Below are 18920 nucleotides of genomic sequence, written 5' to 3'. Positions count from 1 at the left end.
ATGTCCTATCATTCTCAAGGTATCAATCAACCTTCAACATCTGCTCAGCATGGCTGCAGAAATAAGACTGAGAATTGCTGAGACTATTCCAGATAATCCTGAGCATCCCCTACCTGATCTTTCTTTAGAGCATCTGAGATCTATCACCTGTCCCTAATGGGGACATGCATACCATGCAGAAAAAGTTCTTCTCTATGTAAGGAAATTGGATATACCTCTAGCTAACAAAATAAGTTTGAGTATCCTTTTACAGAGTTGGCTGTTAGACTTTATGCCTCACCGTAATTATACCCCAACTCTTCCTCTTCTCACCAAAGGATCTCAGTACTGCCTGTTCTATTATTTCTACAGCCCACCAATATTTAAAGGGTTCTCAGAACTTCTAAATATTTCATCTTGCGAATGAACTTACTAGGGATATTTAACTGGGTCTCATATTCTTTTCTGACAAAGGGGATTACAAAATATTGACTTGCTTGTCAGGGAGCCTTGGATCTTATTTTGAAGAGTTCTTCAAATATGTCTTTTTGGCATTTAAGGACTTCCAATTATCCTTCTATGATACAGAGTTATCAGTCATTCCTCATCCAAACATAGGTTCCAGAATATTTCAATTCACCTCAAGAAGCGTACAGACCATGCAGACTCCACGTACCATAGCACATACACAATTACATCCCAGAACATAAGTTCACTGCCTTAAGATAGATAACAAAAGGAAGTGTCCTACATAATTTTTACCTAGACCCAGCAGCTGAACATATGTGTGTGTGTGTGTGCGTGTGTGTGTGTGTATACTTAACGTCTATGATTTGGAGATTTTATTACAGTATCCTCTTTAGAGCTGGATTAGTAGAAACATATTGTTTACATTTGGCTTTGCCTTGGGATATCTTGATTTATTCATCTATGGTTATTGAGAGTTTTGCTCCATATAATAGCCTGGAGTGACCTTTGTGTTCTCTAAAGTTATGAATGATATTTATACAGGATTTTCTGACTTTTAGTGACTGTCTCGAGAAGTTTGGTGTAATTCAGATAGGTCTGCTTTCTTATGTTGCTTGGTCTTTTTACTTAGAGATTTTGTTATTCTTTGTCCTGTGCTTTTAGTGTTTTGATTATTATATGAGATGATTTTCCTTTCTGGTACAATCTATTTGGTGTTCTATAAGCTTCTTGTACATTTCTTGTCATCTCTTTCTTTACGTCAGGTGAGGCTACTTTTGTGATGTTGTTGAAGTTATTTTCTGGTACTTTGAGCAGGGAATCTTCACCCTATTATATTCCTATTTTTCTTAGGAATATAAAGAGGGTGAAGATTTGGTTTGGTCAGTTAATTGTGTCTGGAATTAAATGTGTTCTTGATGTTTGAGTTAGGAGCTGTTTTCATTTTCCTTTTCTTTGACTAATGTGTCAATATCTTCTATGGTATTTTCTATGCCTCAAATTCTCTCTCTCCTATCTCTTGTATTCTGTTGGTGATCCTTGAATTTGTAACTTCTGATCTCTTTCTTAAGGTATCAATCTCTAGGGTTGCCTCCATTTGTTTTTTTTTTTTCCTATTGTTTCTATTTCCATTTTTAAGTATTGGTCTATTTTGTACAATTCCTTTACCCGCTTGCTTGTATTTTCTTGTACTTATAAGGGATTTATTTATTTCCTTGTTAAGTGCTTCTACCTGATTGTCTGTGTTTCCTCTATTTCCTTAAGATATTTATTATTATCCTCGTTAAAGCATTTATTATCTTTAAAAATGGGATTTTAGGTCATAATCTTGCTTTTCTTATATGGTGGTGTGGAAGAACTGCTTTCTGATGGTGCAGAATTGTATTGGGTTCTGCCATTTATGTTCTTGAGCTTGTCTGTAGCCATATGGATAGTTGTGTTATTAACTGCAGTGGGTGTCTTTGACTAGAGCTTCTCTGCTTAGAGGCATGTAACTTGGGTTTGTGCAAGCCTCCTGAGTGATAAGCAGTGTGGTCTCTGGTTAGGAGGTGACCACTTCCCTCATGTTGGAGCAGTCTTCCTGTTTATTTGGTTAGGACAGACCTCCTGTGTTCCTGGCTGGGATGATACTCCTTGTTTTCAGGTAGGCTTTGGGTTTCAGTGCCAGTATCTGTCCAGAGTGAAGAAAGAAATGAAGGCAAGAAGTGTTATATGCCTGGTTATAGCAGACTTCCTTTGTTCCTGGATACTGTACACATCCTGGAATGCAAGTAGGCTTTGGGGTGCTCATAGGACCTATGTATCTGGCCCAGGTGGAGGATTACTTATAACTTTTTTCTTTGATTTAGTGATCCCTAGCGGGCCAAGTATGAGACTCAAAGATTATTTACTGTTTGTGGAAAGTAGAGAAAGGAAAAGGAAAGGAAAGGTTCGAAATTAAAAAAAAAAGAGAAGAGAAAAAAGGAGAGAAGAGGAGAGTGTATGAGATGAGAGGAGAGGGGATGAGATGAGAAGTGAGGGGAAGAGAGAAGAGGAGAAAGAAGAGACAGGAGAGAAGAGAAGAGAGAAAAATCAGACATACCAACAACATGCACAATGCATGAAACTGAAGAACGCTGCACTTCTTCTTTATGATTTTGTTTATATATTTTCTCAGGCTAAATGGTCATATGGCTTTCTAATCATTTATATATTCCATAAGTTCATAAGTTTATAAGGCAACGACTTAAGACAGTAATATAAAAGACTTTATTTATATTAGAATTATTTACTTTTCTTTCCATTAAGACTAATACCTGACTAAAATCCATTATCTGTTTACTAGCCTCAGAAAGTTCAGTAAGTAAGCATTTTTGAAATAGCAAGATTTTAACAGGGACACATCATCTGCCTTATGTCTTATTATTTTTATGTCGTATATAGATATACTAGTTCATCATTTATTTTAATCCGTGCACCTACAATAAGTTGCCCATTACCAGTCTATGGTCTTTAATTACCAAATAGTGGCCTCATTCCTAACCAACTCTGTAAATTTGTTCCCATTTTGGTTTCTTTTCCTGAATGCAATTGCTCATGACATGTGAAAGTTTACAGAGATCTATTTGTGCTTTTTCTTCTATAGGTGGATTGAGATTACTTTAATTAATTTAGGAATTCTATAAAATCAGCATTGGGAAATATGAAATCAATTGTTCTACAAAGCATTACTAAATGAAAGTATATCTTCATACTGACTTTGAAGGAGATCTGCACAATATTCTTAGCTGATGCCCAAAGATCATTGTGCTCTGTATTAGAGGCAGGAAAGGCATCTCAGCGGCAAGTAGCATTCATGGGATGAAGTCTCTGAGAACCCAGCATCTTAGAGTACACCCATCACAACGGTGTAAAAGGGTATGTTCTCTAGAAAACTCTCTTGCCAGAGCATTTCCTACATGACTTCTGACAAAGGAGTTATGCATAACATATAACTGTTTCTCTCTTATCTCAAGCAAGTAGTGAAGCTGAGACACGATGGACTGGGCTCTCTGATGGTTTCTCAAATACATGAAAATGGAAGAACCTTACAGTGTTAACCGTATAGTGGTTATCATTGAATAAGGTAATGTGGAGTAGGTAATTACAAGCACCTTCAATATTGCCCAGAGTTCACCCAGTTGGAAGAAGTCCTGCAAGGAATGTCCGATGGTGCTCCTATGGCCACCAGGGTTTTGGAGACATAGCTGAATTTGGTATATACAAATATATACCTTAATATATGTTATTTAGTATATGAAATTACATACCCTTTTATATAGGAAGATCAATGTATTCTAAATGTGACAAGATTGCCATTAAATTGTGATGTAACTTGTGTGAGGGGCTTAAATAAAAGTTGTTTTTACTGGCTGTTAGGAATCACTGGAAATGTAAAAGTTGTTTTTACTGACTGTTAGGAAATCACTGGACCTTGATCTTAGTGTAATGTCTATTCTCTCAGAAACCATTGAAAGCCTGCATGCATTAAATGTGGTTTAGGGTCCAGCCAGGAAGGGACTTGGCCACCATAAATACTATAACATCTATGGCTTGATCAAGGATTATATATGGGATTTTTATAACCTTGATTGCCATGAGAAATAAATTCTTCCAAAATGGTATGATAGTAGGCAGCACAGTGTATGCTAGGTGCACCCAAGAGATGACTGCCGTGAGAGGTTGAAACAGGGCCCCGGTGCTGAATCATTTGGCTGGCAGATCAGGTCCGGAGCCCAATATTGGGATGGTAAAGATGGAGGAACACATTATTAAGGATCCAATTTACACTATTTAGCCTCTTATTGGCTGTTTAATTCATTTTTATCACATTAGTGGAGCATCAATTACCTGGTAAAGGAAAAAGAAGGGTAAACTCTATGGTATGGAGGATGAATCCAGGCGAAGTTCCCCAGGATATTTTGAATGGAGGGTATTTCATGTGTCATATGGATCTCGATTTGAAGCCTTTGAGGTTTAATATGGTGTTGAGTGGCCACAAAATAGGAACCAATGCCATCGATCCTATCAGCTTTGTTTGCTAGTCATGCAGATAATGGACTATTTCAATTATTGAATCAAGGTATTTAAGCGACTAGAGTCCCCGTGGCCTATTATTATCCTGTCCATGTAATGGACAATATATAACTTGGGGGTAAGGTGTTTGAAAGTTTTCCCTATGAACATGTGGCAATTGCCAGGGCTGTTTCTCATGCCCTGTGGCAGAAACTTCCATAGCTATTGCTGGACAGGCACAATAATATTGACTGATGTTAATCAGAAGACAAACACCAAAGATTATCCACAAAGTGACACTGAAAATTATGCTAAAAAATAGAGTCAATGCATGCCAGACAGGTGACATAACACAAATTATAATTCCTTCATAAAAAAAGCCTATACATATTTGTTGGGATTCAGGAAAAAACTAAATGAGTGGAAAAGTATTATGTTATGGACAAAAAAAATATATATCTAAGAACAAAGTGCTGATATGATTCAAACCGCACAAATATAAAATATTCAGTGGCAGAGACAGAGGTCACTAGATTACAGAAGAGAACAAAGAAGCAATGTAATTAAAGATGCAGTGAGAGAGAGATGTCTCTGCCTCTATCAAGGTTACACCCACACTGGAAAACACATTACTTGAAATGATATCTGAGTAGACTTCGTGGTTTTTTTTTTTTTTTTTTTTTTTTGTTTTTTTTTTTTTTTTTAGTCATCTGGTTAAAGTTGTCATTTAATTTTAAGAAAAAAGCTAAAAGAAGACTACTGGACAACAAAACTTTCAGGTTTGATATGAAGGTGGATTTTTCCTTTTATTTCTTTGAAATTGAAGTGTGTCATGAAATGCAGGCTGATGTCAACAGCTATGGCTCCATACTTCTTAGTACACTTCCCCTAAGACATCATGTTCTTGCACTCCATGGAACAGAAAACCATCCCTTCGACAGGCATGAACTTCTGCCCGATAAGACACTTGCTGCAGCAGGAGCATAGGAAGCATGCTGTGGATGCATGCCAGCTGAATTTTTTGTAGGTTACTCTCTGCTCTTCTGGGTTGATGGCATTGTGGCATCCTTGACACACCACAGCATGGTACTTCATGTAGCAGGGCTTGCACACAGGCTTGGATCTGACCATCACATATATTTTTCCTGCCAAGACTTTGTTGCACTTTAAGCAGCAGAAGTGTTTCAGATGCCAATTCTTGTTTTCTGCTTGGGTGTATTCATTGCTGAATATCAGCTCATCACAGCCAGCACAGCGTGGCTTCTCACTGTCGCAGTAATGTCTACCACAGTACAGTTTTCCATTCTTCCAGAAGTATATCATGTCGACCAGAATTTCACCACAGATGCTGCAGATAAAACAAGCTGGATGCCAGAGTTTAGTGTAGCCAACCCTTTCAGCATAGATGGCTGGCTCTCCTTCTTTCATGGGGTGTTTGCAGCAGTAACAGGAATATTGGGTCTTCTTAGATTCAGTAGACTTGTTCTTGAAACCAACTACTGCTGTGGTGTTTCCTACTCCAGCAGGGTTGGGCACCTTTTCACCTTGAAAATTCATCTCAGAAGGTAGCTTCACGTTACCCACTCCCAGAGCCTCACTCTTGTATTTCTTCACAAACTGCCTCATCTCCTTTACCTCTTTGGGAGACAACTGAAAGCACTTAGAAGGGTCCTGGTCATGTGCAGGGAACTGCTTTGCCTGCTGCTTCTTCCGGTATTGTGCCTCCTCTGAACATGACACTGGCTGTTTCTCCTTAGACAACATCTGCCTGTGTTGCCCGGCCTGTGCTTTGTTCTGCACCGAGGGAGTCAGAACAGCATTAATGGAATCATTCTCCTTTGGAAGCCCTGGATTTCTCAATGCCATACCATAGCTTTGGTGCATAGGAATTCCCTCTGATTTCAGCTTGGCATTTAGGCTGGTGTACTTGGCATCTTCATAGAGTCTCCCCACCTTCTTAGTCCCCTCAGTGCTCAGGCATATGCCATGCTCTTCTTGCCCACATTTGCAATTACGACATGTTTTCCTCCAGAAGTGTAACTCAAACCCTTCACAGTTATCTTTGCATTTTCGACAGGGGGCTCCAATTCCTTGCTCATGGCCTGAGCTTATCTGTTATAGAAGAAAACAAAAGTTAACCTAATTTTATAATATTTTTTAAATTATAAAATACCATACTATTAGGTTCACTTCATGTTCTTGTTGATCAAACTCTGAAACAAATCTCCTATTAGCTTCATATTGTTTGGCCAACTGTGACAACAGGTATGTAAAAGGAGTTGCAAGTACAATTTTGCACATTTTATATTCTCATTGTTTTATCATGAAAGGAAAAAAAGCAAAATGAAATTTTATAGGAAACTACAAATATTGAATGTCACAGAACTCACAAGTTCATGTATTTGACCTTTATGTGCCATGTATATAAGTACAGGGAGAACACAGAAGGCAGAGACTGAAAAGCAAACAAATGCATGAAAATGTTTACAAATAATAAAAAAAGATTACTTTGTATTATAGCAGTGGAATCATAGAATTAAATATATTTATTAAATACCAGAAATAAGATTTTATTATACTTACTATTTAAATCTTGCAAAACCTCATACCACATTTAGGAAGCAGGCAGTATTTCCTTCTGTACTTTAAAAGGGATTTAATTGAAACCGTACAGATTTAAAATTTGCTCAGGAACAAAATGCTAATACATTCTATTCATGTTCTATTCCTTAAATGTCATTACCTGAATCCACATTCTTGAAGTCTTGCTCTTATGGTACCGAAAGAAGTTATGAATGATGACAAATAAGAAAAGCAATGTACAGGCTTCTTCAGCAATAAATCTTGATTGTACAAAATACCCAGTATCATATAATACTGAAAACTTTATTTTATATGTAATCAACTTATAATTGTATATTGGGACTAAATGCCTTTTCATTTACTCCTCTATTTCATGTTTACTGAAAACCAAACAATTATCTACAGTTAAATGTTAAAGGAGAACCTACTGCTACTTTCATAAATCAGTAGACTGAGTCATAATCCATAATCTTTTAACCATAGACAAAGTATCTCTCTCTCCTCATCAAAGAAGTATCTCTTGGCAGTAGATGCTAACTCTTGTTTGAAATCACAACTGGTCAAAATTCAGAAAACACATGGCTATTGCATACTCATACCCTATGATATACTTCCAAAAGACCTACTGACAATAGTTGGAGAGACACTGTAAAAGCCAGAGAACTAGTTGCCTGCTATTAGATAGTACCTTCTGTATGTGACAGGGGAGCTGTACCCAACTAAAGATTTCTTATCTTCTGTCACTTGATTGGGTAAGAATTTCTATAATCAAACCCACGTTAACACAAACACATCTCTGAAAAGGAAATTTGTGATTCATGCACTCATTTCTTGTTTATTAGATGTGTCCACTTCCATAATGAGTTATATATAATATGGAATACAGTTCAAAAACTAGATAAAGTTGTCTAGAGATGAGACATGTGCAATTAAAATTACTTCTCATCTGTTTCTCCCTGAGGGTTCTGGAATTGTCAATCTCCTACTCACAAGTCTGATGAAGAAAGATATACTCATTCTAATTTGTAGAACAAGAACCATTCACCCTTGAGGTGTTAAAGATTCATTCCATACATTTTAATACACAGTCCCTCAGTATCTGGGCTGCTGCAACTCTTTTAGTTTTCATTTCACAATCCCTGTTTTTTCAAAGTACTCCGCAATTTCTCTCTCCAGTTTACTCTATGTTCGGGATTTCCAGAAATATATAGGACCTAGTATCCTTGCCTCATATCTTTGATTTCTTTGTCCTCAGCACAGTCTACTTCATTTGCACAGACTCCTCTTTTTTTATAAAATGAGATGATTCTTATATTTTGAGACCCATGCCTCACAGACTAGTTTCTGCTAGGCCCTCTGTGCTTACGAAAATTTGGTGAGGACTAATTGGGATGGTTTTAGTTAATGATATTCAGATGTTTTCAGGGATATGTATGATTTGGTGGATGAGTGAAGAGAGAAGCTTTGTCAGCTAAGATAAATTACAGAATGTAATATATGAAATAATTAAATACACATGCAGGCTAACAGAGTAGATGTGAAAACTGAATCCATTCTTTTGCAGCATACAAAAAGGATATCCTAACATCAAAGATAGGAATTACTTCAGAGTTAGGGCTTATAAAATATTTTCCAAGCAAATTGACCTAAAAATATATTGTTTTAGCCATTGAATTTTCTATGAAAATTGACTTCAACCAAAATTAGTTATAAGATACAGGTAAGTATTCTTTATATTCATAAAGGAAAAATCGACCAAGATAAGATTTCAAGTTTGCATATCTATGCCCTAAATTCAAGAAAACTTACGCTTGTAAAACAGCATTATTTATTGTGGGAATTTTTAATATTGCTCTATGATCAATGGACAAGTCATCCACCCAAGATTAAAAAGAAATACTGGTGCTAAAAGACTGATAAAACATATGGACATAACAAATATCTGCAGATTATTTCAGAAAAACCCAAAATAATTTACATACTCCTCACCTCCTGAAACTTCTCTCTAAATTGAGTAAGAATCTTGACACATACAAGAATATTGAAAGAATCCCATGTATCCAATAAGACTATTATGGATTAATATTGAATTCCCTCCTCCTCTTCCTCCTCCTCCTCCTCCTCCTCCTCCCCCCTTCTTTTTCTCCTTTTTCACATCTTTATCATCATTATCATCATCATTATCATCATCTATCATCATCATCATTATCATCATTATCATCATCAACAACATCAACAACAACAACAACTACTACTACTTCTATACTACTACTACTACTACTACTACTACTACTACTACTACTACCACTACTGCTACGTCACCAACAATAAATATAGAGAGACTTTTTGAGGCGCCATGCTACTGGCAGGAACTTAATATCCACCAGAAGTGAAGTTCCTCTCCCAGTTTTGAATGTGAACTCCTGGGTCAGCCATAATCCACTGAACCTATAGTGGAGTGCTCAGAAAAAGGTAATGCCTATTGTTCTTCAAGGACCTGCAATCTCCTGGGAAACACTAGCAACCTGTGGAGCAACTGAACAGATTCTGATGAGAAGTTTCCAGATTTTTCCACTGCCTATATATATTGTGGATTCTTCTTTAAACTTTGAGACCTTGAATTGCAGATGTTATCTTGGGCTCCATCTCTTCTTGGTGCCTTCCCATACATCCCCCAGTTCCCTTCCAGGTAACCCATTCTATGTAAATGTGGGTAATAACAACAACAACAACAAAAACAGTAGGAGCAGACCAATTCATGGAAATAGAAAAAAACTTGCTTCTTAATGACTGCTGGATCAAAGTAGGCATAAAGTATTTAGGTACTTTCTAGAATTCAATGAAAGTGACTACACAACATATCTAAAGTTAAGGAGCACAATGAAAGAATATTAAGAGTAGAGTACTTGGAAATTAATATCAATATTAAAAAATTAGATAAATGTCATCCTAGCAATTTAAAAACACACCTGAAAGCTCTAAAACAAAAAAGAATACATAAGAGGAATAAATGGAAAGAAGTAATCAAAATGAAGGATGAAATGAACAAGCTAGACATAAAAATGAAGAAAAAAAGAATCGATGAAATGGACAGGTGGTCCTTAGTGTAATATAGTAAGATAGAGAAACTCTTTTCAAAACTAAAGGATACAAGAAAATATACAAATAAACAAAAACAGAAATAAATGAAGCAAGAGGAGAGCAGACACCAAGCAAATCGACAGAATCATTAGATCATACATTGAAAATCTGTTCTCCACAATATTAAAAAAAACCTACAACAAAATGGATGATTTCTTGTTAGACACCTCTTAAGAAATTTAAACCAATGTAAGTTAAACAATTTATATTGACCTAAAACTCCTAAGAAATTTGAACCTCAAAATCCAGTGTCCTGTAGAATTCCTGTAGAATTATTCCATACTTTCAAAGAATATTTAATACCAGTTCCCCTCAAGTCATTCTAGATTTAAGAACAGAAGAAATATTGCCCATTTCTTTTTATGATGCTGCAGTCAGCTGCATATCACAGCCACATAAAGACTTAACAATGAAAGTGAATTATAGCTAACTTTTGATTATGAATATAGAAAAAATTCTCAATAAAATATCTGTAAATTATATCCCGAAGAAATATATAAGTTCATCCACCATATCTATGTTGGCTTTATCCCATATATACAGGGTTAACTTTTGATTATGAACATAGAAAAATACTCAATAAAATACCTGCAAATGATATCCATGAACACATAAAAAAGATCATCCAACATATCTAAGTTGACTTTATCCCAGATATACAAGGCTGGTTGAACATATCTAAATCAGTCAATGGGTTTTACCATAGAAATAAAGACAAAAAGAGGCAAAAGTTAATCACATTAGATATGGAAATAGATCTTGTCAAAACCTAACATGTCATCATGATGAAATGACTCGGAGAGCGTAAGGATACAAAGAACATGTCTAAAAACAATAGATTCAACAGAGCTCAAGTCTTTAGTCAATGTCAAATTAAATGAAGAAACACTCAAAGCAAGCTGACTAAAATCAGAAACAAGACAAAGTTGCAAATCCTCTCCATGTCAATTCAATATAATACTTGAAGCTTAATCTGTAGCAATAAGAAAACTGAAGAAAATCATGGAGATAAAAATACGGGGTGAAAAAGTATAAATAGTATCACTAATCACAGGTGGTATAATAATATACATAAGTGATCCCAGAAAATCAGTGAGTATACATTAGTAATCCCAAAATTTCATCTTTATAAACACTTTCATTTATTTGGTGCGTGACAAGGAAAATTAAAATAAAAATCCTATTATATGCAAACAACAAATAGATTGAGAAAGATATAGTGGAAAGAATACAGTTCACAATAACCATAAAGCATATAAAATATATTGGACAATTCTAACCAAGGAAATAAAAGTTGAGTATGAAAAAATATTTGAAGTTATTAAAGAAAGAAGATGAGGAAATAAAGAAGGAAATGATCTCCCATGTTCATGGAATGGTAGAATTAACAGATTAAACATGGATTAAAAGAAAATGCAGATTCAGCACAATTTCTATCAAAACTTATATACATCCATTAGAGTGGTTGAAAGGACAATACTCACTTCATATTGAAAAACAATATTCCCTGAATGTGAAAAACAATGCTGAATAAAGGAAACTCAATGGCATTAAAATCCCAGATTTCAAGTTGTAATGTAGAACTATGGTGATAATACAGGAAGATGCTGTCATAAAAACAGACACTTTGATCAATGTAACATATTCAAAGACTCAGAAGTTAGTTCATACATACACTTATGGACAAACACACACACACACATACATATACATATATACATATACACATACACATACACATACTCATACACATACACATACTCATACACATACACATATACATATATGTACATATGCACATACACATTATATATATGTGTGTGTGTATATATATATATATACACACACACACACTTATGGACACCTATATATATTATACATATATAATATATGTATAATAAATATGCAAATAAAATTTATGTATAAATATGTACATATACACATACACTATATCTAAATCTATCTCTCTCTCTACATATATATATATATATATATACATATATATATATATATATATATATAATGATATGTTGATATAGAAGAACGAAAGAATACCTATATCTATTACTCTTCACAAAACTGAAGTCTAAGTAGATCAAGAATCTGAATATAAAAGGAGGTACATTAAGCCTACAAGTAGAGATATTAGGAAATAGCCTTGAATGGATTGGCACAGGACACAATTAAAAATAACACCTATGGCACAGGCCCTAAGATTGACAATAAATGTGAGCTCATGAAATGGAAAAGCATCTGTAAAGCAAAGTGCATTGTTAATAGGAAAAAAAGACCAGTGTACAGAATGTGAAAATATTTTCTTCAACCACATTCATTAAAAGACTAATATTCTGTAGGCGGCTTTTGTCTGCCATCCGGCCAGGCTCGGGGCCCTTGTCCTGCCCAGGAAGCTGTGGAAGGAGAGAAGCCCCTCAGCCATATTTGCTGTCTGCAGGGACACAAAAGGATCACTAGGTACTATATCACCCTGAGCTTTAGATTTCTGGTGGTGCAAACCACCAGGGGTCTGCCTGCACTCAGGAACTGAGCACATAGGCAGCTTTTGTCTGCCATCCCGCAGGGTTCGGGAGCCAAATCCTGCCATGGAATGTGAGAAGCCCCACAGCATATTTTCTGTCTGTAGGGACACAAAAGGATCACTAGGTACTGTAACACCCTAAGCTTTAGATTTTTGGTGGAGCAAACCACCAGGGGTCTGCCTGCACTCAGGAACTAAGCATGTAGGTGGCTTTTGTCTTCCATCCAGCCTGTGTCCTGCCCAGGAAGCTGTGGAAGGAGAGAAGCCCCGCAGCCATATTTGCTGTCTGCTGGGACACAAAAGGATCACTAGGTACTGTATCACCCTGAGCTTCAGATTTTAGGTGGTACAAACTGCCAGGTGTCTGCCTGCACTCAGGAACTGAGCACATAGGCGGTTCATATGCAAGCCAATCCATCACAGGACCTTTGTCCTATGTGAGAATCAACAGAGGGAGTGACCCCCACCACAACTTCTTCCCTCCATAATAGAGCAGACAGAGAACACCTGGTTGACCTTGACAACCTAAGTATAGCATTGCTTGAGGCAAGACTGAGAAGGGCTCCAAAGGCACACAAGAGAAATCCAGCATATCAGTAATCTGTGGCAGAAGAAACCCAGTCATCCAGTGTTGCAGAGATAACCTTAAAGCTCCACAGTAGGTTGAAGCACCAGTCAGTGACAATAAGACCATCTAACTCCTGGGAGAACCAGATGGCTAAAGGCAAACATAGGAACGTTACTAACAGAACCCAAGGCATCATGGCACCATCTCAACCCAATTCTCCAACATTAGCAAGTCCTGGATACCCCAACACACCCGAAAAACAAGATTTGGATTTAAAATCACTGGTCATGATGCTAGTACAGGAACACATGAAGGACATTCTTAAAGAAATTCAGGAGAAAATGGATCAAAAATTAGAAGCCCTTACAAGGGAAACACAAAAATCATTGAAATAAATTCAGGAGAATACAAAAGCTAACAAGGAGGAAACACAAAAATCACTTAAAGAAATACAGGAGAACCTTGATCAACAGGCAGAAGTCATGAAAGAGGAAACACAAAAATCGCTTAAAGAATTAGAGGAAAACACAAACAAGCAAATGACAGAACTGAGAAAAAATTTCCAGGATCTAAAAACAGAAGTAGAAACAACTAAGAAAGCACAAAGGGAGACAACTTTGGAGATAGAAAGCCTTGGGAAGAAATCAGGGACCATAGACGCAAATATCAACAACAGAATACAAGAGATAGAAGAAAGAATCTCAGATGCCAAAGATACCATAGAAACCACGGACTCAACAGTTAAAGAAAATGCAAAATGCAGAAAACTTGTAACCCAAAAAAAATCCAGGAAATCCAGGACAAAATGAGAAGACCAAACCTAAGGATTATAGGCATTGATGAGAGTGAAGATTTACAACTTAAAGGGCCAGCAAATATCTCCAACAAAATTATGAAAGAAAACTTCCCTAACCTAAAAAGATAGATGCCCATGAATATACAAGAAGCCTACAGAACTTCAAACAGACTGGACCAGAACAGACAAACCTCCCGTCACATAATAATCAAAACCCCAAATGTACTGAGCAAAGAAAGAATACTTAGGACAGTAAGAGAAAAAGGGCAAGTAACATATAAAGGAAGACCTATCAGAATTACACCAGATTTCTCACCAGAGACCATGAAAGCTAGAAGATCCTGGATGGAGCTCATGCAGACTCTAAGAGAACACAAATGCCAGCCGAGACTACTATACCCAGTGAAACTCTCAGTTACTATAGATGGAGAAACCAAGATATTCCATGACAAAACCAAATTTACACAATATATTTCTACAAACCCAGTCCTACAAAGGATAATAGGGGGAAAGCACCATTACGAGGGAAACAATACCCTGGAAAGAGCAGGATACTAAGCTTCTTTCCTCAAACCCAAAGAGGATAACCACACACATATAAAATTAAAATAAAAATATATTAGGAAAAATAACCACTACTCCTTGATATCTCTTAACATCAATGGACTCAATTCCCCATTAAAAAGACATAGACTAACATACTGGTTACATAAACAGGACCCTACATTTTGCTGCATACAGGAAACTCACCTCAATGTCAAAGACAAAAACTGCCTTAGAGTAAAAGGCTGGAAGACAATTCTACAAGCAAATGGTCCCAGGAAAAAAGCCGGCTTTGTCATTCTAATTTCAGATAAAATTGACTTTCAACCTAATGTCATCAAAAGAGACAAGGAATGTCAGTACTTGCTGGTCAAAGGAGAAAACCAACAAGAAGAACTCTCAATCCTGAACATCTATGCCCCAAATACAAGGGCGCCCTCATTCATAAAAGACAATTTACTAAAGCTCAAAGTACACATTGCACCTAACATAATAATTGTGGGTGCCTTCAACACTCCACTCTCACCAATGGACTGATCAGGAAAACAGAAAATAAACAGGGAGACAATGAAACTAATTGAAGCATTGAATCAATTGGAAATAACAGATATATATATAGAACTTTTTATACCAAAACAAAAGAATATACCTTTGTCTCAGCACCTCATGGTACCTTCTCCAAAATAGATCATATAGTTGGTCACAAAACAGACCTCAACAAATATAAGATTGAAATAATCCCATGCATCCTATCAGATCACTACGGAATAAAAGTGGTCTTTAGTAACAGTAAAATCAACAGAAAACCCAAATACACATGGAAACTGAACAATACTCTACTCAACGATACCTTGGTCAAGGAAGAAATAAAGAAATCAAAGATTTCTTAGAATTTAATGAAAATGAAGGCACAACATTCACAAATCTATGGAACACAATGAAAGCAGTGCTAGGAGGGAAATTCATAGCTTTGAGTGCCTTCAAAAAGAAATTCGAGAGAGCTTACACTAGAAGATTAACGGAACAAATGAAAACCCTGGAACAAGAAAAAGCTAATTCATCCAGGAGGAGGAGAGGACAGAAATCATCAAACTCAGGGCTGAAATCAATCAAGTAGAAACCAAGAGAACCATACAATGAATCAACAAGGCCAAAAGCTGGTTCTTTGAAAAAATCAACAAGATAGATAAACCCTTAGCCAGACTAACCAAAGGGAACAGTTAAAGTTTCCAAATTAACAAAATTAGGAATGAAAATGGAGATATTACAACAGAAACCCAGGAAATTCAAAAAATCATCAGATCCAACTACAAAAATCTGTACTCAACACAACTGGAGAATCTGGAGGAAATGGACATTTTCTTAGACAGATATCAATTACCAAAATTAAACCAGGATAAAATATACCATCAAAACAGACACATAACCCCTAAAGAAATAGAAGGGGTCATATATAGGCTTCCAACCAAAAAAAACACAGGACCAGATGGTTTCAGTGCAGCATTCTATCAGACCTTCAAAGAAGACTTAACACCAATACTCTTCAAACTTTTCCACCAAATAGAAACAGAAGGAACACTACCCAACTCCTTCTTCGAAGCCACTATTATGCTGATACCAAAACCACACAAAGATCCAACTAAGAAAGAGAATTTCAGGCCAATTTCCCTTATGAATATCGATGCAAAAATACTAAATAGAATTCTTGCCTAACGAATCCAAGAACACATCAAACGATCCTCCACCATGATCAAGTAGGCTTCATCCCAGGGATGCAGGGATGGTTTAATATAAGAAAATCCATCAATGCTATCCACTACATAAGCAAACTTAAAGAAAAAAACACATGATCATTATTTCATTAGATGCTGAAAAAGCATTTGACAAAATTCAGCATCCTTTCATGCTAAACGTCTTGGAAAGGACAGGGATTCAAGGCCCATATCTAAACAAGGTAAAAGCAATATAGAGCAAACCGGTAACCAACATCAAACTAAATGGAGAGAAACTTGAAGCAATCCCACTAAAATCAGGGACTTGACAAGGCTGCCCCCTCTCTCGATATCTTTTCAATATAGTTCTTTAAGTCCTAGTTAGAGCAATTAGACAACAGAAGGAAGTCAAAGGGATATAAATTGGAAAGGAAGAAGTCAAACTATCACTATTTGCAGATGATATGATCGTATACTTAAGTGACCCTAAAAACTCTACTAGAGAACTCTTACAGCTGATTAACAACTTCAGCAAAGTGGCTGGCTACAAAATCAATGCAAGCAAATCAGTAGCCTTTATATATTCAAAGGATAAGCAGACTGAGAAAGAAATTAGGGGAATGACACCCTTTACAATAGCTACAAACAGCATAAAGTATCTTGGGATGACTCTAACCAAACAAGTGAAATACATATATGACAAGAACTTCAGGTCTCTGAAGAAGGAAATCGAAGAAGATCTCAGAAAATGGAAAAGCCTTTCATGCTCGTGGATTGGCAGGATTAACATAGTTAAAATGGCCATCTTGCCAAAGGCAATCTACAGATTCAATGCTATTCCCATAAAAATCCCAACCCAGTTCTTCAAAGAGCTAGAAAGGGCAATTCTCAAATTCATCTGGAATAACAAAAAACCCAGGATAGCTAAAACTATTCTCAACAGTAAAAGAACTTCAGGGGGATTCAATATCCCAGACTTCAAACTCTACTACAGAGCAATAGTGATAAAAACTGCATGGTATTGGTACAATATCAGGCAAGCGGATCAATGGGATAGGATTGAACACCCAGAAATGAACCAACACAACTATGGTCACCTGGTCTTCGACAAAGGAGCTGAAAGCATCCAGTGGAAAAAAGATAGTCTTTTCAACAAATGGTGCTGGTTCAGTTGGAGGTCAGCATGCAGAAGAATGCGCATAGATCCATTCTTATCTCCTTATACCAAGCTCAACTACAAATGGATCAAGGACCTCCACATAAAACCTGACACACTGAAACTAATTGAAAAGAAACTGGGGAAGACCCTGGAGAACATGGGCACAGGGGAAAAGTTCCTGAACAGATCACCAATAGCTTATGCTCTAAGATCAAGAATTGACAAATGGGACCTCATAAAACTACAAAGTTTCTGTAAGGCAAAGGACATGGTCAAAAGGACAAAACGTCAACCAACAGACTGGTAAAGGATCTTCACCAACCCTAAATCCGACAGAGGGCTAATATCTAATATTTACGAAGAACTCAAGAAAGTATATCCCAGAGAACCAAATAACCCCATTAAAAAGTGGGGTACGGAGCTAAACATAGAATTTTCACATGAAGAACTTCGGAGAGCTGATTAGCACCTTAAGAAATGTTCAACATCATTAATATTTAGGGAAATGCAAATCAAAACAACCGTGAGATTTCACCTCACACCTGTCAGAATGGCTAAGGTAAAAAACTCAGGAGACAGCAGGTGTTGGCGAGGATGTGGAGAAAGAGGAACACTCCTCCACTGCTGGTGAGATTGCAAGATGGTGCAACCCCTTTGGAAATCAGTCTGGCGGTTCCTCAGAAAACTGGGCAAGTCACTTCCTGAGTACCCTGTTATACCACGACTGGGCATATATCCAGAGGATTCGTCAGCATGCAATAAGGACACATCCTCAACTATGTTTACAGCAGCCCTATTTGTAGTAGCCAGAACATGGAAAGAACCTAGGCGTCCTTCAACGGAGGAATGGATACCAAAAATATGGTATATTTACACAATGGAGTACTATTCAGCCATTAGAAACAATGAATTCATGAAATTCGTAGACAAATGGATGGAGCCGGAGAACATCATACTAAGTGAGGTAACCCAGTCTCAAAAGATCAATCATGGTATGCACTCACTGATAAGTGGATATTAGCCTAGAAACATTGAATACCCAGGACATAATCCACAAATTAAATGATGTCCAAAAAGAAAGGAGTGGCCCTTGGTTCTGGAAAGTCTCAGTGCAAGTGTATAGGGGAATTCCAGAACAGGGAAGTGGGAAGGACTGGATGGAAGAATAGGAGGATGGAAGAGGGTTTATGGGACTTGCGGGGAGTGGGGACCCAGAAAAGGGGAAATCATTTGCAATGTAAATAAAAATAAAAAAAATTAAAATAAAAATAAAAAATAAAAACCTTAATATTCAAAAGATGCGAGAACTCAAGAAATTAGAATGAATCCAATTAAAAATGGGGTATGGGTCTAAAAAAATCAATTCTCATTAGAACTATCCCAGATGTCTGAGAAACTCTTAA

At 36.7% G+C, this 18920-nt stretch overlaps 1 protein-coding gene across 1 annotated transcript; it reads right to left on the bottom strand.

Annotated features, from left to right (window-relative positions):
• Positions 1 to 5367: 5367 nt before the first annotated feature.
• On the bottom strand, positions 5368 to 7234 carry LOC127676054 (testin-like). Its single transcript, XM_052171975.1, has 2 exons — positions 7223 to 7234; positions 5368 to 6591 (listed from the first exon to the last, which is right to left on the bottom strand). The coding sequence occupies exons 1-2, from the start codon at positions 7232 to 7234 to the stop codon at positions 5368 to 5370; spliced, it is 1236 nt and encodes a 411-aa protein (XP_052027935.1).
• Between the last annotated feature and the right edge of the window lie 11686 nt (positions 7235 to 18920).

The sequence above is a fragment of the Apodemus sylvaticus genome (assembly GCF_947179515.1).
Source record: "Apodemus sylvaticus chromosome Y unlocalized genomic scaffold, mApoSyl1.1 SUPER_Y_unloc_1, whole genome shotgun sequence".
NCBI classification, from domain to species: domain Eukaryota; kingdom Metazoa; phylum Chordata; class Mammalia; order Rodentia; family Muridae; genus Apodemus; species Apodemus sylvaticus.
Note: the sequence above shows the minus strand (reverse complement) of the source record. Positions and strands in the feature narration are given on the sequence as shown.